Raw genomic sequence first — 22,002 nt, 5'->3', positions numbered from 1 at the left:
CTCTAAACATTTCCACTCTCGCCCACATAACTCTTTCTTATCCCTACATGCATAGAATTGCAATTGTTATGCATTTTAAGTTTTAAACTACATTTAAATACTAAACTTTTTTGTAAGCTTGATGTCTTCTCCTTCTTCTTTTCTCTTCTAATTCTTTATTTTTCATGTATGTTTATGAAAAATACAAAAAAATAAAAATTCATAAAATACATATTGGAAAAAATGCATTTAATAAAAAATATAAAAACTGTAAAACCTACCAAAAAAGGATTAATCTGCCAGAATATTTACATTTGCATCAAAAGGATTAACAGTGGATTATAAGAGACCTAACGTTCAGAATGGATATGCTCTGGAATAAACAGTCTACGAATCGTTGCTAGATAGCAATATATGGTAAGTAATTATTCTCTTTCTCTCACATGCACATGCAATTGTTTCTCTCTGCTTTGAAGCCAACTGTAAGTGAGTTTTTTTGCAAGTAACATCAATCAGTTTTTTGATTTTCTTTACAAAAGTCAGAAATAGATAGATGGATGTTACGCAAATTCAATTGAAATGCAATGCTTAGACCATTTGTCTGTACATCGGTCCGCTCGTCCGTGAATCATATGTAGTTAGCGCTCGTTTGTTTTCGCAAATTGAGATAAGAAGGCGGAAACATGCAGCACATACACACGTTCTGACTTAAACACATAGCTCCGCAGCCGAGCAATGAACTCACAAGCTTGCAAGTCTTAGTATCTAACTTTTAAATATTTAAAGGATAAGCACGAGATTATGGACGATTTTCCCGTATTTTATTTTATAAAACACCGAAAACATTTTGTAATAGATTTTTAATGATGTGAAGATAAATTCCAATGCAACTAGCAAGGACACCTACCAACTGCCTTAAGAGGGCTTTCTCCCTGTAAATGCCCAAAATATGGCCTAACTGAGCTTTGCTGAGTAGTTCATCCCGTGATATATTTTTCTTTTGGCCGCAACAGGGTCTCCATTCTCCCGTAGTCGCTTTGTGCTAACGTACCAAATTTCAAAACTTTCGTAAACATTGTTCCAGATTTTGATTTTCTTCCCCACGTTTATTATTTTTTATAGGTATTTTTATATAGACTCTTGAGGTGTCCGCGAGCATGTCTTACGTTCCCCAGCTTGGATGAAGAATTGAATTTCTAGTCCAGACATACCTTAGACCTAACTACCGAATCGAGCCCTGTTAAGGCAGCTGATAAGTGTCTTTGCTAGTTAAGTTCGAATTTATCTTCAAACACTTTGTGTATGTCCGCCCATTTATTTGGATATTTGAAAAGAGGTTTGAGAGAACCTTTTAAGGCACAATGACTTTGGCAAAAAAAAGAAAAAAAAAAAACATATTCTAATAGCGCCACCTCATTTACTTAGTCGTACCATTTACTCGATTCCCAATCTTACGAAATCAAATTTCAGTTGTAGTTTCATCCAGTCGTTCTCTAGAGAAATTTTGTTCGAGCCAACGCAACCCACTTTAATGGAAAACTTCTTATGTGTTTTAGTCAAATGTCTGTTAAAGTTAAACAATCAAGAAAATCCTACGATGTGCAAAGGTCTGCTGCCGCATAGCCGAGTAAATAAGAGTCGCTACTACCAGGCAGGTTCTCGAAGAGAGGCCGAAATGGGGCGCAATTCCAGAGGCTTATGCCGAATCGTTAAGTGTTATGACGAGCACTGATAGCAGCTACAACTAAACAAGCGTAATTGAATCCTTTTAACTCAACTGGATAGCGGTCCTTCTTAACTGCTAGACCAGACGGACATTCAACAGAATACACTTGAGATAGCATAGAAAAATTCAGAGAATAGATAAACAAGTTATCTTATACGCAAACATTTGCGCTTAAACCTTAATGATTTGATATCATGTGCACTGTCGATCAAAATTTGACTTAATTCGATCAATTTCTAAGCACACAAATTACACTTTAATTGTGAACCTTTGTTATAACTTACTTGTTGCCACTAGATGATACAGAAAAAAAAGAAGCGGAAATAGACTAATAACGTAAAGTCGCCGACCATCGAACCTAGCGAAAGAACAAAATCTATTGTAGAAAAACTTGATATTTCGAATAATAATAATAAATATTTTTTAAAGAAAAAGCTCACACACTTAGTCAAACAGAAATAACAAATAGTTGCACTAATTAATTTTCTCTCTCTTTTAGTGTCCATTAACGCGGCGTATATTAAATTTATTGCTGTTTTAGCACTAGTATGAAAAATTTGTGAGCTACAGATGTTTTGGATCGCTTTGCCATTCTGAATCATTGTCGCCTGCATGCCTGCTAGCAAGCAAAGTTTGAACAAGAAATTTCAAATTTTGGTTAATTATCTCACCGGGGCGATCAAAACCGTTTTTCAATGTGAATATCCAAATTCTCGTAGGATGGGAGGAGTACGTTACAATTTTTGTCGCCTGAGGTGTTTGTAGTTTTTTGCACTAACCGAGTGCAAAATAATTTTTACTATCGTGCAACAATAGAAAGACGAACAGAGGACAAAGTTTTTTCAGGAACTGAACTTAAAGAAATTTACTGTCCTGGATGGAGACCATCCTTCGGTGGTTGCAATAGAAGGAATGGCAGTGGAATAATAATATTTGAGAAGAGCCGTAAGCACATGTTTAAGTAGTAGAAAAAAATTTTAGAAAAATATTAAAGGAAGTCTCGTTAGGCATCTTCAATTAAAGGTGTCTTGCGGTGGAATTTCCGTCATAAAAAAAATTAAAGGTTAATAATATTGTCACGAAACTCCCACATTTCATAAAATGAGTGTACGTGAAGACTGCCCGCATTTCTAAGAAGCCTATATCTCGAAATGGTTAAACAAAATACAGATTCAAGATACTATATCTGCCGACACAACTAGCGACTTGCGGAAAGTTTACTTTCGCAGATCATATCCAGGTGAAAATGGATTAGCATGAACAAGTCCCAGTGAAATTTGGTACTGGTATTGGTAACTTGCTCGCAAAGTCAACCGACTCGGGAGAGTTGGATCGAAATAGGCAAACGGACAAGAGCAGAAAAACTTTCTGTGAATAGTCCGCACACAAATGCTCCTAGGAATGGTAAATGAAACTTATGAAAAAGATCAAAATTCGGGGCCAAGGCCTTTAATCGCAAAAGGAGTCGGATAGGTAAAATCACAAAAGGGCGATATTATTATAAGTTCCATAGCAAAAAGTTAATAATATTTTAATAAGTTCAATGACCATTTGTTAAACTTTTACTTGATGTAAGTCCATCCGAAAATGCGCCGATTAGGTTAAATTTCATGCTACTTCTTGCACATTTACAACGGGAAGGCATTGAAAATTCGTTTCAACTCTCATATTACATTTGTTTATTTCGCACTGCCTTTCTTCAACAGTAATTTATAAAATTGCTTTTGCCAATATATAACAATAAATAATACATAGTAGACGAAATGAATATAATAATGAAACATTTTTTTGTTTTTTTTTTTTTCTGTACACATATAATTAAATACATGTGACCCCAAAAGTTCCAGTCAATTTTTGGCACAAGCTTTACATTAAACATAAATCAAAAGAATATTTTCGAAATAAAAGTTCGGTGACCTTTCGTATCTTTCACTAATAGGCGAGTGCGGCCATTAACTCGGTTTTTGTTATACGTAAAAGAAGGAAATTTGTATTTAAAAAATTCTAAAAACCTCGGATCATAATACAATGATTTCGTACATAGTATGAAAAAGAAACTATTCGTTAATATATAAATCATTCCATTGTACGGCAGTACGTGCGGAGGAAGCAAGGAAACGATGATGTAGAAGTAGCTGAAAAGTGCCAGAAACAAATTCAATGGAATTAAGTCTTGTGACCATCTAATCAAATGTCTCGGGAAAGTTCGTTGCAAAACTCTCCCATATTGGTGTAGTTTCAATTTTTCTATAACATTTGTTTCTTCCCGTAGTCTTAGACTTTGTTTTTTCTGCTAAATTAATAACAATCGTAGTGCAATGTTGCCCGTCGTTTGGTCGAAGCTGTTTGCCGGTATTACAGACAGACAACTTTTGCTTTTTACATCAAGATAAGGTACTTTCTCGCATTGCCTGGATTTTCAAAGTATTTATAATTAACTTATATCCTCCCGCAACCGTCCTTTTCATTTAGTTTAGCGTCATCTGTCTTCTGTCAACTCTCGGAACTTGAAACCCGTCTCTTGACGTCATTTGGTTCGGGTGAAGAAAAAAAGTGGACTCGAAATAGGCATTTCTCTAGATGAGAGTAGATCTAAAATCGTTATTCGCTAAACTACTGTAGACATGGGCAGGCAGTTTGACAAAAATGTCAGTTGACGTGGCCAACTTAATGTACAAAAAATCTCAGACTTGAAAAGATCTTCTTATTTCAGTTGTGAGCTATTTCATGGAGACTTATTTTCACCGCTACACAGTAGAATCACATGAAGCATTAAAAAACAAAAGAGTTTCTGCTCCCCAAAGCGGGAAAAGAAGCACGCTTCAGCAAAGTATTTTTTAGGTCGCACATGATATAATCTTCATCGACTACCTTAAAATGAGTGAGACGAGAACCTACACAGATGATTCAACAGTTTTGGATCGAATAAATAGCAAATTAAAAAACAGGGGTAGGAGAAGAGAAGACTGCATATGAAGAAGAAAAGTTTACATACTCTCTCTTCTACAAAATATGGCGCAGACAAAATCATACAAAGTATGAATTGCTCACGCAACCACCGTATCGTACAGATTTAATTCTTAGCAGTTAATGTCTATTTGGAAGTCACGAAAGGTAGTTGTCTGCTGAGCGTCTTCCATTGCACTATTTCGAACTCTTGCAGAAGCCTCTTTTGGACATTTCGGTGCATCGCCTTAGTTGAGAGAGATTTGCTTTTCGTTGGATTCTATGGATAGCTATGACGTGAATATGTGAGGACGAATCTTTATAATAAAATACGAGTGATGAAATTTTATGGCATTTATGAAGACTTATTATTTTGATAAGAAGCGATCCACGCGATTGTCCACACTCATTGCGTAAATCACATTCTGCCGACAATTATTAAAAAAGAAAATTCGTTTTTAAAACTTTGTATTTTCCACGCACTTCCAGTCGCACTTCGATCCCATCCATTCTTAATATGTTTTTTTCTTATACCGAAACATATCAGTCCCACAAATTTTCCCAAAACGTATTCGAAATTGTGCGAAGAAGTTTAAACACATAAGATGGACAAGCAGAGAAGCAAACGGGGTCTATCTCAAGTCGAGCATAGATCCGTCACTTTCCGCAAGTAATGTAGTGCAATATAAACATACCTCTATAGGGGCCTTGTGTATTTTACTCCAGAAAATCCTGACACGTTCAGCAAAGTCTCGAACCTTTATTAAATGTAAGCTATCTTAACGACCGCCTGCATCCTCGCAAGCGGTGTAATTATGAGTAAATGCGTTAGTTATTTAAGATCTCCAAAATTTTATGACTTTCGATTTGACCTGAAATGAACACAGATGAAAGGACCGAAATGAATAGAACTTCACATTAACTTGAACTCCGTCTCCGGTTCCGTCTCCGTGTCTCAATACAGCAGCTAAAGAAAGCATTGTAAAGCATTTGCGTCGACAATTCAATGGATATTTTTCCATTTAATTTTAATTAACTATTTCGATCCTGAAAACAAAGTGCACATAAGGTGCCTATGAATTTAAAGAAGATAATAATGATTCATACAAAACTCAACGTTAACCTCGTTAGTGAGTGTTTGCTATGTTGCTTTGTCGCGACCCTTGTTGAGTGCAAATAAAAAATTGAATTTCATTTCTTAACCTCAATTTCTAAATTATACTTAAGCGGATAGCATAAGAGACAAAGTTAAATCGCGAAATACATAAATTGTGGTATTTTAACAGAAGAAATAGAAGAAATACATTAAAACTTCCGTTAAAGGGCCAAGTTTAACTAATTATGGAAGTTGTAAATTTAACGAGGTCATTACTGTGTACAGAGAGTAGAACACATCGAGCGCATAGAAGATACCTACAATACAATACAATTTACATGAAAGATATTGAATGAATTTAGTTGGAACTTGGCAAAGAAAAGCGAAACAAAGCGGTACAAGGTTAAATAATAAAAGCGGAGAATATCGCAACATGCACAAAAAATCAACTTTAAACAAATTGCAATGATTAGCGAAATGAAAAACCGAAAAAAAAAAAAAACAAGAAATGAAACAAAAAAGAGCAAAACAACAAAAACTTGACCAAGACCGAGAATATAAGTACGTGATATAAGTTGAGGGATTCTATGTAAAGAAAAATATTAGAGAAAAAAAAAAAAAAACGAATAACAACGTAAATGTGAGAACAATGTGACGGTGTGAAGTGCAAGCAAACAAACTAGTCAACTAGTCAGCCAGCTCGTCAGTCCATCAGCTAGTTAGTGAATCAATAGATGCAATGATTTAAAGTAAAACCGCCCAAATTAGGCAACACAATAACTCTTAAGAAGTTAAACAACTGCAAGCAGCGACTCGGACGGCAACACGGTACGTTGCCATTGATTGTCTGTATTACAACGCTATGCATCAACATTGGGGTCAACTACGATGGCTAATAGTATTTTGGGCTTTGACAGACATTAAAATTAGTAAAGCTGCACAATCTACATATATGTATGTATGCACGTATGTATACGTATGCATTCATGATTGTGGCCATAAAAAAAGTAAAAATGAAAAAATGAATAGCAAAAGTTACACATGTATGTATATACATGTATATAAGTAAAAGAAAAAAACCAAAAAAAAAAAAAAAAAAAACATAGAGAAATAAAAAAACAAGTGGTCGCACGTGCCGCTTGTGTATGAACAAATGCTTGCTTGGCGTGCATATTGTCTTGTGCTGCTTTTCATGGCTTCGTCTAAGAGACTCTAAATGTGACCGTGCGGCCGCTATGGCCGCATAGCCATTTGTGGCAATGAAAACAACTCACACATATCCGTCGTATGTGTAAAACAATTTTGGTCAACTGCTTCTTTCTGATACAGCAGCAACTTCAGCCACCATCATCATCATCATCATCATCATCGTCGTCGTCGTCGTCGTCTTTATCATCGTCAGCTGTGTTAAGCTGTTGGTAGCTTTTTCTAAGCTAAGCACTCTTCATATTTGCCATGAATGAATGAAAATGTGGTAGCTACTCAATATAAAAATTCCCCATATCTATGTATACATACACAAGCACACTCTTGCACACACCATACATATTTTAAAGAAGATAAGAAACCACTCGTACAAATCTATAATTCGTGGTATTTATCAACGTAGCCATAGCTGCATTATTGGTTAGTATTTGTTTTCTATATTCATCAGGTCGAGCTTGAGGGCATACAAAGCAAGTCAAATGATTCGTAACAAACCTATTGGTAATTGGATATCGAGATATGTATTCATATCTGTCCGTCTGTCCGTCTGTCCGTCTGTCCGTCGGATTATTGTAAGTAGTCAAAAAAGATTTAAGACTTAGGTGAAGCGACTTTTGTATATAGCAAGACCTTATGTAGGAAATGCAATAAAGTCATCCTAGTTCGCATATGAATTGAAAGCTGTGGTATGCTTCTGTGGTATTTTGACTTTAATCTTCCCGCTAATATGCTTTCTCAATGAGGAAAAGATATTTTTCATACATTTTTGAAATTGTTTTTGAAAGATGGTCGGTCATAACAAAGTCGATCTTTTTCCTCAGTTTTCTTACTTGTGTTTCTTAGTTGCCGTTATAGTTATTGCACGTTTTGCTTTTCTTTTTTCGTAAGATTATAAAATTCAACTATAACTACACCGCAATCCACAGTACAGCATTTAATTACGATTACTACTACAACTTATTACATTTAGAAAACGGTAGTAATGGCAGTCGTTGTAAAATGATTTGAATGCTTGATAGGGCAAACACGATAAAACATTACATTTTCGTTCAAAGAAAAAAAAACATTAAGCGCTAAAGAAATATTTGTGTTTTTACATAGATGTGCTTTTAGTTAAAAAAAAAAAAAACTTAAAAACTTTTTTATGACAATTCTTGCTTACTTGCTTAACACTTTAAACAAACATTAAATTATGCCGATTATAGCGACAAACGATTAAAGACAATTACACGATTAAAAGAATGTCTTACAAACGCATACATAAATCCGCTTTTTATTATACATATAAAAATGTTATCCACAATTCATAAGCCATAACGTTAGCGTTACCGCTCAGTCCCATGCAGTACGTTTCGAAAAATTTATTTCCACCTAATAGAGCACATCTCACCAGATTAATGAAGTTTTAAGAAAGTATATATCGCTACAAGAACGTTTAGGAAAAAAGACCAAAAAGGCTACATAAGAGAAGAATTTCAGCAAAGACTTTTAGGCAAAAATTTGAACAAAAGCTCTATTGCCTTCCTGTTTAAAGCATCGGACGTGCCTATAATTTTGAGGGGAAATAGTTAGTCAAAGAGTCAGAGTCGAATGCCTTGCTCTTCGCTTGCACATAATATATGTTATTATTGTCCCGAAGGTGGTTCTAACAGAAAACATTTAGATGGATCTAAAAAATGAACCTGTCGCTCACACAGTGTACTCTAAGCACTACAACCTTTTTAACTACAAGCTTTAACAGTAATCATCGCAATCCGTTCTCTAATTCCAATGAAAAAGCACGATTGAATCCTATGTCCTGTTTCGATATCAATTTCGAGGGGCTTTAAAGGGCTTTAAAAGAACCTGAGAATCACTTCCAATTAAAATTCGCTTCTTCTTAGGTTTTTTGCAAACTCAAGCGCTTTAAATTCGCTTGAAATTCGATTGCCTAGTGCCTGTGGAAATCTATTTTTGGAAAAATGAAAAAGGTTTGCTGGTTCAATGCGATCATTACTACCCAAAAAGGAAAAACATTATAAGCATCTGCAATATGAAATCTTTCTAGATTCCGTGCAGCTCGTGAACTTTAGGAATCGCCTTTTAAAGCATTGCGAAAGAATGCTACAACAAAGTCTTTTAAACGCGTATAAACAGTTAACGTCAGACCGACCCAATCATTTTGAAGAGTACTGGTCAAGATATAATTTCCTATGTAAGTTTTGTTAGTTAAGGGGAGGAAGTTGCTGCGTACTTTTCAGGAAATTGTTTGTTTGTGTGTTCTATACCACTAGTGATATAAACATCTGTTAAGTTTGTGCGGGTGCCATCTCTTGGAGGATTTGGGATAGACGTACTCTTTGTTATCCGGATCAATTCAGAGTCACTTTCTATTTCGATCTAAACTTGTCTGTCTATCTGTCCGTATCGTCTTCTTTTCTTGTGAGGAAATTTGGTAAAATCGGACCAGTTTTTCGACCGCTCCCCTTACTCTTCGATCTTATTTTGAAAAATCGTTATAAGAATTATTTCACTATCAAGTAGTTTTCATGGCAGGTCGTGTTCCCCTGTAGAGCTTCTATCTGTTTCTACTAGTTTAAAAGATAATCTTTCAGAACAAGAAGCTTTCTTTATTGACTTATTAGGCGCTGCAAACCTTCGAGAATAGGCGGGAAAAAATTCATTATCTTTCATTAAAGTCTTTTTCTAGAAATTATATGCTTTTCCTCAAACGCCCCGAAAACTCTGCTTTGATGAAATATTTTATCTAACTTCCTCAGTGCACTGATAGATAGATGTCTTTGCAAAGCATTCATGTTTCCATAAATGCATTTCCTAACAAAAATAAGTCGGTGCAGCTTGATTAAGTTCGCTGCTGAATAAATATGAGGCTGAAAATAGCTCGAAAACTTTAAATGCTCTTGCCAAGAGATAAAAAATTTAGGATGAAGTGTTCCGTCGTAGATTATAAATTCGTCGCTTGTCGTTTTCTCAAATATGTTGCTACACGTGTACAGTGTAAAAGGCGCGATTTTGTTTTTAAACAACTGCTGGAGAAATTATACCTTATCTCAAAAATGGAAGGGCATTCTTGTGGTCCTAAGATTCCAGGCTTATCAAGAAAATGTTGACAGGAACTTTATTACAATAGAAAGCTACACAAAAGAAAAGATTTCTGAAAACACAAAAGAAAAGATTTCTGAAAACACAAAAGAAAAGATTTCTGAAAACACCACACAGCATATTCTCACAGTTTTCGCTTTTTTTTTTTTTTGAATTTTCTATAAATATCGTTACAATAACATTGTTGAGTAGAATGCACGCAGCTCATACTCTTTGGCTTCGTTTTAATTTTTTTTTTATTGTATACCTTTTCCGCTCGTCTTCACATCATCAGACAACACGTTAAAAGCGTTTGGCATGAGAAAAACTATTTTTGTGCTTGAAATCATGCTTCAATCCCTAAAATTTATTACTCCAAAGCTACTGCAAGAAGAACTATTTTTTTTAGAAGATCTCCAAATTGACTTCAAATGTCAGCTGTGGCTCCACGACAACATAATCTATGGGTATGACGCCAGAGTTTCTGATATACATAAATAGTTCAACTCGGAATAAAACGTCTTGGATAAAATTCTTCAAAACGCGTATACCAGAATATATATATACGAAAAAATCAAAATAAAGCGAATAAAACTTCATTCCTATTAGATAAAAAAATTAATAATTCTTTGCTTCCAAGTTGCCATCTCCAAGTTTGTGACCGTACGTAAGAATGAATTCAGAAATTGATTCTTATTCTGAAACTGATTGTGAACCGATCAGTATAACAGAAGGTAGGTCTATCTCAAGTCCTTCTGGTTGTTGCATATTTAAAAATGGCCAAAAAGTTACAAAATGATTCGAATTGGTTAATATTTTATAATGAACATTAACTCATAGCAGCTTTTCAGCAAAAATTTAATGATAAGAAATTTGGATCACACAGGTCTATTTTTTTGGGTCCCAACATATATAGGTGCGATTACGGAACGCAAACCGTTATATGAAGAGAAAATGTGAACTTCCAATATGCGGCTTTCACAAATATTATGGCTTTGCATGAAAATAATGTCCGCATTTTGGTGTTGGTTGTTACCAAAACGGGTGAATAACTGCACTCGACAAAGCTGTGTAGGGCATGCAATGATCGATGCTCCCTAACTATAACGTTCTTACTTGACTGTTATTTCATATGGCTTGGGTAGACGTCAAACGTAAGAAAATGAAGATTTGATTTGGCACATGTACGCGTCATGCGCAGCTAACTGGTTAAGAGATCATTGAAAACGATAGGGAAAACGGCAAAAAAATAACACTCACAAAATAGAGACCATTACCCGTTAAAGGCTACTTTCGATCAATTGAAAAATAATTCGAAATCTTTTCACACAAAGTACGCAAAAATAAATTTGCATTTAATTGTCTTTATTTTTCCCACGCATCCTATTGCCATCACTGGAATAATGTTAGAGGGCAACTTGACCATTTCGCGGATGATTATAGAACTCAAGCTTAGCCATCATTCTTTTAACTTTGCATAGTATACACCTAGCATATGGAATTTCATTTGGCTAGAGAAGTGAGAAGTTTTGTAGGTTGTCTGTCAAGTGGAGATGATGAAAGTTTTCTTAGAAAACCGCATCAACAGGTTGTTCTGTATAGCCTTTCGTTTAGACAGCAATTTATCAGACTGAGTTTCTGAGCGCAAACAACTTCAAGGGGAATGTGGACATGAAATATTAGATTTCGGTTTAAAATTTAAGATCGCTGATCAAGCGTCAGAAGTGGCGAAGTGAGAAAATTATTGTTCGATTTTTTTTCTTTGATAACAGTTTTATAAAAATGTATCGAGTAATATTTTGCTTTGTCATATAAACTCTACAAGCACTTATGATTTCCGATTTTTTTTGCGCAAACGTAAACTTGACCCCCGTGCGAAAAGTGTGAACGAAACACTAAACATATATCTTTGAAACATATACCGTTAGGTATTAATTAGGTATACACACATACACACACACATTTAATAAATTACCCTATTGTTAATATATATAATGCTGTATTGTGGCGTACAAGTAAATGATCCAAAAAGCCTCCTATTATAACAACAGTTATGTGTATACATTGACTGTATTCTGCAGATATAAAGTTAAATCCAAGTGAATGACAATTGTCCCATAACAGCTTGTTGGTGGATGTGTGTGTATGTGTGTGTGTGTGTGTGTGTGTGTGTGTCGGTTATAAAAGAAAAAAAAAAATTGAATTTTCCCAACAACAAAATCCGACAACAAAAGATAATGCAACACACAACTAACATATATGTTAACAGCTCAACAAGCAGCAATGGTGTGTTCCTACGATACGAGATAGTCTTTCGTATATGATCGATAGGGGCTCGCGTGGCTGCATTGCTGAAATTTATGTAAATCTATGCAATTTATCTAAAACTGAGTTCTGGAAAGAAATAAATTTATATGTAAATCATAAATATACCTGAAGTGAAAAAAAAACAGGAAAAAAAAAAAAACATATGACACACATACACATGTAGATGTATATCTAAGCATATTAATAGACAGCAAAGGCGATTATAGCATAAACATTATTTTCAGTCAATTTTGATGGTGTTTACACACTCATATACAACAACAGATTGACGTATATTTACTTACGTAAAAGCTCACAGAATCGGTTAAGGAAAAAAAAAGAAATGCTAACCGAAGACTACTGCCTCTCTTTGTTTTTCCTTTTTTCAGAGTATCGCTCTCTTTGCTTTACAAATTATTAGAGAAAACCCAGCTCTGAAATACACACAAACACGAGTTTATTTAGCAAAAAAAAAAAAAAAAAAAAAAAATGGAAAAGAGAGTGCTAAGTATGACAGAGAGAAAGAGAGCGATGCTATAGCGCGTTTGCGCTTTGGTTAACAGAAAATGAAGCAGCTAAACCCAAGTGATTCGTTTATAAGCCGATCGCGGAAGTGTGTCAGCAGGTCTTTTCATATAACGGTACATTTGTTATATAGTAAGTGTTGTCTTTCTTTCTGCTTTGCTTCGTCAATAATTTTGCTTGCAATTGTATTAGTAAAGCTGCAGCATGATTATAATAGTTAAAGGCACAAACGCTTAAACGCATATATATAAACGTATGTATAAGCCAGAGACCGGCAACAAACTTGGCTTAGTTAGTTAGTTAGTTGCTTTTGTTATGTTCAACTGTTTGTTACGAGTTGTGCTTATGCCTTATTGCCGTTTCCAAATGATTTCGGAATTGGTTGTTCGGTTCGTTGTATCGCATTGGCTTTGCTCGGCTGAGCATGGTTAGCGTTGCTGGTAAAACTTCCCGAATTTCCATAATAAGAGCCATGCGTGTGTAGTTAAAAGGAGTAATAACTAATCTAAAGAGAGAAGACCATAACAGATCTGCAGTCACTCTCTTTCTTCCTTTTTTTTCTTCTTTTTTTGTTTTTTTGTAATGTATCGCAACAAATGTTGCTTGATCGGTGTCACTGAAACATGTTTTACTCTCTTTTAAATTAAAAAAAAAAAACCTTTTTTATTATTATTATTGTGTCTTTCATGTATTTTCTTGTACTTTCTTCTCGTATTTCTACTTCTTTTCGTATGACGTCGTGACGTCGTATTGGCCTGTCTTTTGTCTATATGTATAGTGTGTGCGTATGTGAACGTTCGCCGCAAACCTGTTGAAAGCGAAATTTATATAGGTTTTGTTGTTGGTCTATAAATTGTGGTTTTTTGTGTTTTTTTTTTTTTTTTTTGCTTTTTTTTTTGTATTTGTATTTCTTCCAATACTGTTACGGCTGTTGAATGTCTTGTTAGCGTTGTGAGTGGCCCCAATTCTTTTCAAACTTGTACGTGATTTTACACACAAAGACAAATGTACGTGCAAACATATATATATATATATATATATATATATATATAAACTTACAAGAAAGGCTTATACATATTTACCATATGCGTGAGTGTTTTTACCAAGTCTGCTATGACTTATGAAAATTTTTTCAAAGGCTAACTGATCATACACAAATTTATTATTAAATAGTCAATTGGGCACAGAGCGGCATCTTTTAATTTTGTTATTAACATTTTCTTATTTCTTTTTTTTTCTGCCTTTGGATGTCACTTGGGATGCGGCGTACTATTCTTGGCGCTTTACTATAATATACGATGCCGTTGAGACTTTGGGACTGAAATTTTCATTTTATTTTTACATATGTATGAATATATGTATAGGTTTAAGTCTTTAAAGGCAAGCGCATAATATATATATATATGACTAGAAGGTATTTGTATGGTTGTATGTAATAACTTAAAGGCCGCAATAATTCAATAACTTACACCTGTAATGGCTTTTTCCTCGTCCTTTTTTTCATTCTCTACCGTAGCCGTCGTCATCATTACGATTACGTTTCCATAAGATAGGGAATTTCCCAGAAAAAAGTCTCAACTGCAAGTGGAATGTAATTACAATTTTCATCAGCTAATTTATATCTCTCTTCGCGTTCCTTTTCCCCTTTCTTTTTCCAAAATTCACTTCACATTCGAAGGTATAGCTAACTTGTGCGCTCACAAATATGGTCCAAAAATCCTATAAATTATCCCTGCCGGTCAATACCACGAATTTTTACGATAATTGGTTTATATGTCCGTCGGTCTTTCAGTCTTAATAAGGAGTAGAAATTTATTGCATTTGCACGCACGCGTAACGCTTTTTCATTCGTAACGTGTCCATCTATTCTTTATTGTCAAATGGATATTTTTCCATTGATATTACTTACGCATCGGTACGGGATTTGGCGGCAATATTTAGCCATATGCTATATGCAAAAAGAGCAATTATCCTTCTGCGATATATGGTCGAAATCCAGCAAAAGAAATAACATTTTTTTCTTTTATAGATTACATTTATGTTTTCGACCTAAATACCACTTAAAATTTTTAATTTACAATAATTTTTATTATCCCTGGTGTGTACACTTTTTACTTCTTTTATATTTTAAATTAACATTTGCATGTTTTACGCTTTACTATACACATTTTGTGATTTTTCTTATCAGACAGTCAGTTATTGCAACGATTTCGAATATCATTTTAAACGACGGAAGCACTTCGAAGACTTTTATAGTCTTTTCAAATTTACGCCATCCATTCCTTTATTACCCATATGTGTTCAAATACATTGCAACAAGTGGTCGCTCATTGTTATTCTCTCAAATTACTAAATTCTCTAAGACGGTAATCGTTCCCTTTTTTCATTTTGGATTAAGAGACGTAATGAAAAATGTCTTCAGATGCGTAGTCTGCTATTAAGCGTCTATGGGCTGATAAATCGTATGATTCTAGTTAAAATTTCATCAGAAAATCAACTTAAAAAAGCTGTTGATGTTTGGAAATAAATTTTATTTGGATTTTCCAAAAGGAAATCACATTGAACATATATAACATCTCAAAATCAACACTAATAGCTATTTAGCTGTCTAAGCGAAAGAGTCTATAGTAAGCTTTATGTATGTTGTACGTACTGCATAAGCTGCATGCCTTATATGTGGAGCATAGGAGAGGATCAGATGTACAAGATGAAGTTTTCAAGATATTATACCGCAAAGATTAAACGTAGGATCATAGTTTCAATCTCGGTTTCATTTTTCTATAGGCGAATTAATAAATGGATAGATTGTGAACGAAGTGAAAGGGAAACAAGATTGGAAAGTATGCAAAGCTTTGAGCCCTTTTTCACATTCATCAGGAATAATGGCATCTTAGTCGGACATTCGACGCTACTATGCATCATTTGAATGCTCCATAGTTTCCGCATACTTTACTTTAGTCATTTCGTTAAGAAAAGTCTTCTTTTTTTGTTCACATGAAAAGCAAGAAAAGCTGAAGATGTCCATTTTTGATAAGGAATGATGCTCATTGTTTCATTGTTTCCACCACCTTTGAAGTCGATATCTTCATTTTTGCGACCAAGAGATTATGAAAAACACACGCCACTGCAAGCATACAGCAATATATATATTTTATGTTTTCTTCGAAGTTCCTTTTTGATGGATATATGTAAAACAAACAAACTGATGGATATAAAGACAAACAAATATTTGGCATCAAGAGAAGGCAGCGGTTGAAGAAGCCACATTTGCTTTGGCCGAATTGAGAAATTGTAAGAAGCATGGATGAGTACTTTAGACCTTTTAACAAAGTCACTGCAAAGGCAGAACGAATGAACCAGAAAGTAACTAGAAACGTTCATTTAGATTAGAATATTATATGCTGCACTTTGACCAAATAAGTCTGTCATTCTGCTTTATTATTGGGTCACAAATTTAAAGACAGCAAATAATATGACATAAGCATATATTCAATGAGAGAAAACCATTTGAAGGCCCTCTAAATTTAGACCAAGCCTAATAAGCTATTTTGTGAAAACGGAAATATCTTCAACGAGTACACATAAGAAGATAGGTATACGTTTTCGACTTTCTTCATTACTTTCATTACGAAGAACGTACAAACAAAGAAATAAGCATTCGTATGCTACGACAACAGCTACGATTTTAATCCTTTCATCTTTTAAGCGGCTCAGCTTTATATTTTCAATAGAATGAAACGTTTTAATAAAAATTCACGATCGCCGTTATTTTTATTGCACTTTTAAATTAATTGCGACTTTTAATTCTCTTTTTTTTTTCGTCTTTTCAGGTCAAAATGCTACTAAAAATACTTAAAGATGTAATAAACATTAAAATGCTATACAGCCAAAGCGTATAATACATTATTTATTATTTATTTATGCAAAAAAAAAAAGGGAAACAATAATAACGTATAACAATTCAAACAAAAGGAGACAAAAATCATCTTCCTTCTTCCTATTTTCTTCTCAGTAACTTCCTTCGCTACCGTTTATATTGTAAACGATATCGAAATAAGACACACGGACGCATTTTAAATAAAATGAAGTTTTGCAGTATGAATGGACCAACGGAATCTGAAGTTGAAAGTATGCTAATGAGTCCCTGCTGGGGTCCGACACAGAATAGCAGCCAAGACCAATATCTGCTGGATGGTCATAAACTGCTGCTGGAACACGATTTAGACTCATTGCCCAGTGATTCGGAGCAAAAGAATTCGTTAGATGTTTTGGATAACTTACTGTTGAACTCTTCTTCATTGAATGCGTTATCTGATTTAAAACCGCTTCCACCATTTACCGGGTATACGGGACATCTATCGATAAACGGTATATCCGGACATCATTATCACGCAATAGCTCAGAGGCTGCCGGACGAAACTAATAACAATTACATACAAAGTGCCTATCAATCGAACACGACAACACCGGGAGTTTTGGGTTCGACCACAATACAATTAGCGGCAGCGACGTCTGGTACGTCACCTTTATCATCTACAAATGGGAATAGCAATGCAACGGGGTCTTTGGGTTTAGCAAATAATCTGAACAATAGTCATAGTTCCACAACCGACCACAATATAGTATCATCGTCTACATGCCTGCCCGAAACTGTGCTCAACGCGGATGCCGACGCCTGCCTAAACGATGTAAAACTGTTTGCCGATAGTCCATTAGACAATAAGTTGTATTCGATAGCTGACAGCTGTATAATGTCTGCACCATCCCTTAATAATGGTGCGACGACGGGTCTCAGTGATCAGGGTCCCGATTCAGGTGGTGTACGAATATATGCGGACGCTAAGGATCTTAGCGAATATGTGGACATGAACTCTATAGATGATATAGCGGCTATTATAGGCAGTGCGATAGCAGATACCACCGTACCTAATCAATTGGATAAAGATGAAGGGAATGACACGCGAGGCTCCTGGATGGACTTGGACGCATGGTTTAACGGTAACTGTTCGCAACAAGACGGAAAACTGGTGGTATCTCAACAGGACTCCTTGAATGACTTTATTTTACCCCAATCTCCAGTCCACACTAACTCTTCAACACTGCAAAGTCTGCTAACGCACGGTTGCATGCCCCTACTGCAGAATCGTTTGCAGAATGGTCCTCCGACGATTAATATGAAAAGTGAAACTCCCAGTTCTACCTCATTTTGTAACGAATTACCCACGGCAACGTCCAGTTCTGCCAGTCCGCCCGGCTCGGTGGTATCTACCACCGATAATCTCATGATCAATCCGCGTTACCTTAGCAATCCCCAGCAGTATCAAGTTTCTATATCGGCCATGAAGTCAGACGGAATCTGTAGCCCGGATTTAATGGGTAATTTCCCCCACACCACTACAATCACACCCACCGGAACTCCAAAAACAAAACGGTCAAGATCCCAAAAGAAGCACAATAACACTGCAGGCGCGCAACATCATCAAGCGGGTCAATCAAGCAACGGTAATCAAACAAATAGCTCGGGCAATGGAGCGCAGCAATTGAATGCCATTACGTCACCTTCCTCAGTTAATTTCAACGCCAATGATTTGTCTGGATTGTTGGGCAAAGAAAAACCAGTTCACAGGTGCAGTATATGCAATCGAGGTTTCCTAAACAAGAGTAACATTAAAGTTCACTTACGTACGCATACGGGCGAAAAGCCCTTCCGCTGTGAAGTGTGCGCTAAAGCGTTTCGACAGAAGGCCCACTTGCTCAAACATCAACAGATACATAAGAGAATTGGGCGTGACTGACACGAAAACCCTCTCTCAAAACGACACCATAAAGGCGAGGTAATCGAAAATCTACAATTCAAACATATTATACTACAACACTCGAAAGTGCTTTGACAGAATTAAAAAAAAAAGAAAAATGAAAAAAGACCAACAGTCAAAAGATTTCTTTCATATGATTACCTTCATTCATCTGCTTCTTCTTCTTCTAGGTACATTTCGATTGTATAGTTGTAGTATAAATTTGTCACTCGAAAAGTATATCGAATAAATCGAACAACTAACTGCTCTCCGTCAGTTGTTTGAGCATTTTTTTTTTTTCGATATTCTTTAAACGCGATGTGTGATCAAATTTTATTTGATATCATAGTTGAGGCGGCTCAGGAAACACCAACCATTATTGATCGGATATGGCACTTTAATCCATATGAAATGCGAAGAAGCTCTTTCCATAGAGCACCAAAGTGCTACATACGACCAATTGGGAACTTTGGTGATAACCTGCAGCTTTAATCGTATAAAATGAATTTTAAGCCTAAATAAAATCTGATCACACAAACGATTTTACTATTCGTTGTCGTTGATTGCTTTTGAGCTCTTAGAGATTTCTTACAATCAGGAATGCGTATAAGATAAGCAGAAAGTATTATCTGAAAGCATTTCGAGCCACATATACAAGCTAGCGGGTCCATCTACACCTACAAATCAAAAGTCATAAATTTTTTATTATCATTACCTTTTAGAGAAGAGCCTGTAAACGGCCCGAATTAGAGACACTTCCAGCATTTCTTTCTTTTCTCTTAAAGCTAAACCGTTCAATGCTATTTTGGATAGTTTAAGCCGTTTGATGCGACTTTATTATTTTGACGACTCTGAATATGTCAGGTGAAGAAAATTTTACATTTAAATAGTTTTTATAGCGATCACCAAAGGACGAAAAGTATATTCATTTTGTCAAGAAAGTTCACAACACTTTGGTGTCACAACGAGGCGCATTTTGAAAAATGGATATAAGAGACGATGACATAGATTGTTGCTCTTAATTTATTGACCAGCATTCAAGATGCGATATTAGGTGCGCAAGTAAGTGCTACGTGCTGAAATATATTGCATTACAAGGCGTACTGGAAGCGTTCACTTCGCCCGTAATTTTGATACTGGTCCTTGTACGATATAAGTCTCTCAGTTATTTACAAGCTGCTGTCCTTTAGCACGCAGTATTTATGCCATTAGATGCTATTCTGTTGTACACTGAACAAAAAAAATTCCACTGGATGTGGGGCGAAAATGCGATAACCGCCCGTAAATGCGTGAAGTACTTTTTCGAAAGCAACTGCCGAGAACTTATTGAACTACCTTTTAAAACATTCTCATATCATTAATATTTATTTCTTTACATTTGTACGTTGATTGCTTCGGTATTGATCATTAAAACATACCGCTACGAAGATCATTTTTCTCTCCCTCTTCACACGCATTCTGATAGTCATCCAAGTACTGATCCTAGCAAATTCTTAATTGCTTTTACCAAAACCAAAACTAATTCACTAGTGAGAGAATAAAGAGCTTATTTATGCTCTTGGGAATTTTACTTAATTCAATCGTAGAATGAAATCATTTGCAGTTCGCCTTTTTTGTTTGGTAAAAACTTGCGAACAAAGTGATATACGTTAAAACCCGATTAAGTGTTTTATAACTACGATAGGAAAAAGCTCAAAGATCCAGCTTAATTTTTTTCCGAGAAAATGATATACAAAGAACATGTAACGACAGTGAGAGATTATGAAAATGAAAATTGAACGCAAGGATTTCTTCACAGCGATGAATACAGGGATAGGGAATGAATATCGCCGTAGGCATCTTACAGAATCCGCGACGTTATGCCATACCTGAAGTTCAACTGACAAATTTCTGATTTTTATCTCATCTATTGCACTGAACTGGCAATGAAAGCATTTCAAGGGCGGTCTCTGAATAAGGAGTGAGTACAAAAACATTATCGTCCATGACCTGTTCCTCATAACTTGCACACGAAATTTTTGTTCTAATAGCACTTTGCCTGGTCCCGATTTAATTCGACCAAGTGAAAGGACAAAAAAAATCAGTCCGCAGTTCTTTCTTTTTTGAGAGAAAGAGGGAATTGCTAGAAGAATTTCTAAGAGATCACAAGCAATGTAAATACAACGGAGCGTCCAATTGTCTTTTTGCAACTGTTGTTCCGTCTTGACGCAATACTGTGAGCCTTAGGAAAATAATGAAATAAAAACAAAAAAAAAAAAGGAATTTGTTTTTTAATAAAATTACATCAATTTTATTATACTTTTTTTGTAAGTTCTGCGAGAAAATAAAAAAAAGAGAAAAAAAACGCAAAGTATACATACACATATAAAATTTAATATAAATATAACTGCATGTATATATTATTTATTTTAAAGTAAGAACAAAAATGCGTAGAAAAGTACCTCAGTTAAAATTATGAAACGAAAAAAAAGAAAAGAAATTCTTTAATGAAATCTTTATAGAACACACCTTAAAAAGCTTAAAAATTATTTAGTTTTAATTAACCCAGATGATAAAAATGTACAAAATCAAGAAAATGTATCTATGGTTTTTATGGCAATTAATTAGTTTTTAACTTCTGTAACTTTAATTATTTATAAATAATTCTCTACAAATGAATAAAATAAATGTTATATAATTTTATCTTTTATTTTATATATATATATATACACATATATATATATATATATATATTCTTCTCTCTGTTATTAAACTAGTTTAAAAATAAAACAAATATATGTTTATTCACGCCTTACTTACTTGATCGCTTGTAAATAGAAGAAAAAAGGCAAGCACAAGTAATCAAAATTTCAAAATCATATGCAAACTGTTGAAAGTAAGAAATGTTCTGCAAAATAACTTAATTATGTGTTAATTTTGTGCTAAAAGCATTAAAAAAAAAAAAAGAAAAGAAAAACAAGTCGTTGAAAAAAATTCGTGTTAATAAATTCTTATCAAACACACAACCGCTTTGCATGACTTTTATGTAATTGGTTTATGTGTTCTTACCTATGCATGCACAGTGTGTGCTATAAAAAGAATTACGGTTAGTGGCAAGAGACTTCATTCAAGCTCTTCACGTTTCACTTAAAACAAATTCAAATGGTTCAAATGCTTTATGCCTAATTGAAAAGAAAATTTATGAATTTATTTTTGTTAATCTAAATTTTTGAAGCAAGAGCATCCATACAAAGATTATCATAATTGTTTATACCCTACACCATTTGCAGTAGAGAGTATGTTAATTTCTTACGGACATATGTAACACCGATACTTAATCTTGTCTGTCCCTCCGTCCATTT

At 34.8% G+C, this 22,002-nt stretch overlaps 1 protein-coding gene across 1 annotated transcript; it reads left to right on the top strand.

Moving 5' to 3' along the window:
• The first annotated feature begins 246 nt into the window (after nt 1–246).
• LOC119639418 (ichor) lies at nt 247–20,180 on the top strand. Its single transcript, XM_038036778.1, has 2 exons — nt 247–396; nt 16,697–20,180. The coding sequence occupies exon 2, from the start codon at nt 16,949–16,951 to the stop codon at nt 18,659–18,661; it is 1,713 nt and encodes a 570-aa protein (XP_037892706.1). The 5' UTR covers nt 247–396; nt 16,697–16,948; the 3' UTR covers nt 18,662–20,180.
• The last annotated feature ends 1,822 nt before the right edge of the window (nt 20,181–22,002 follow it).

The sequence above is a fragment of the Glossina fuscipes genome, unplaced genomic scaffold (assembly GCF_014805625.2).
Source record: "Glossina fuscipes isolate IAEA_lab_2018 unplaced genomic scaffold, Yale_Gfus_2 112, whole genome shotgun sequence".
In the NCBI taxonomy this organism is placed as follows: Eukaryota; Metazoa; Arthropoda; class Insecta; order Diptera; family Glossinidae; genus Glossina; species Glossina fuscipes.
The sequence above is the reverse complement of the archived record's forward strand: the minus strand, read 5'-3'. Positions and strand labels throughout refer to the sequence as shown.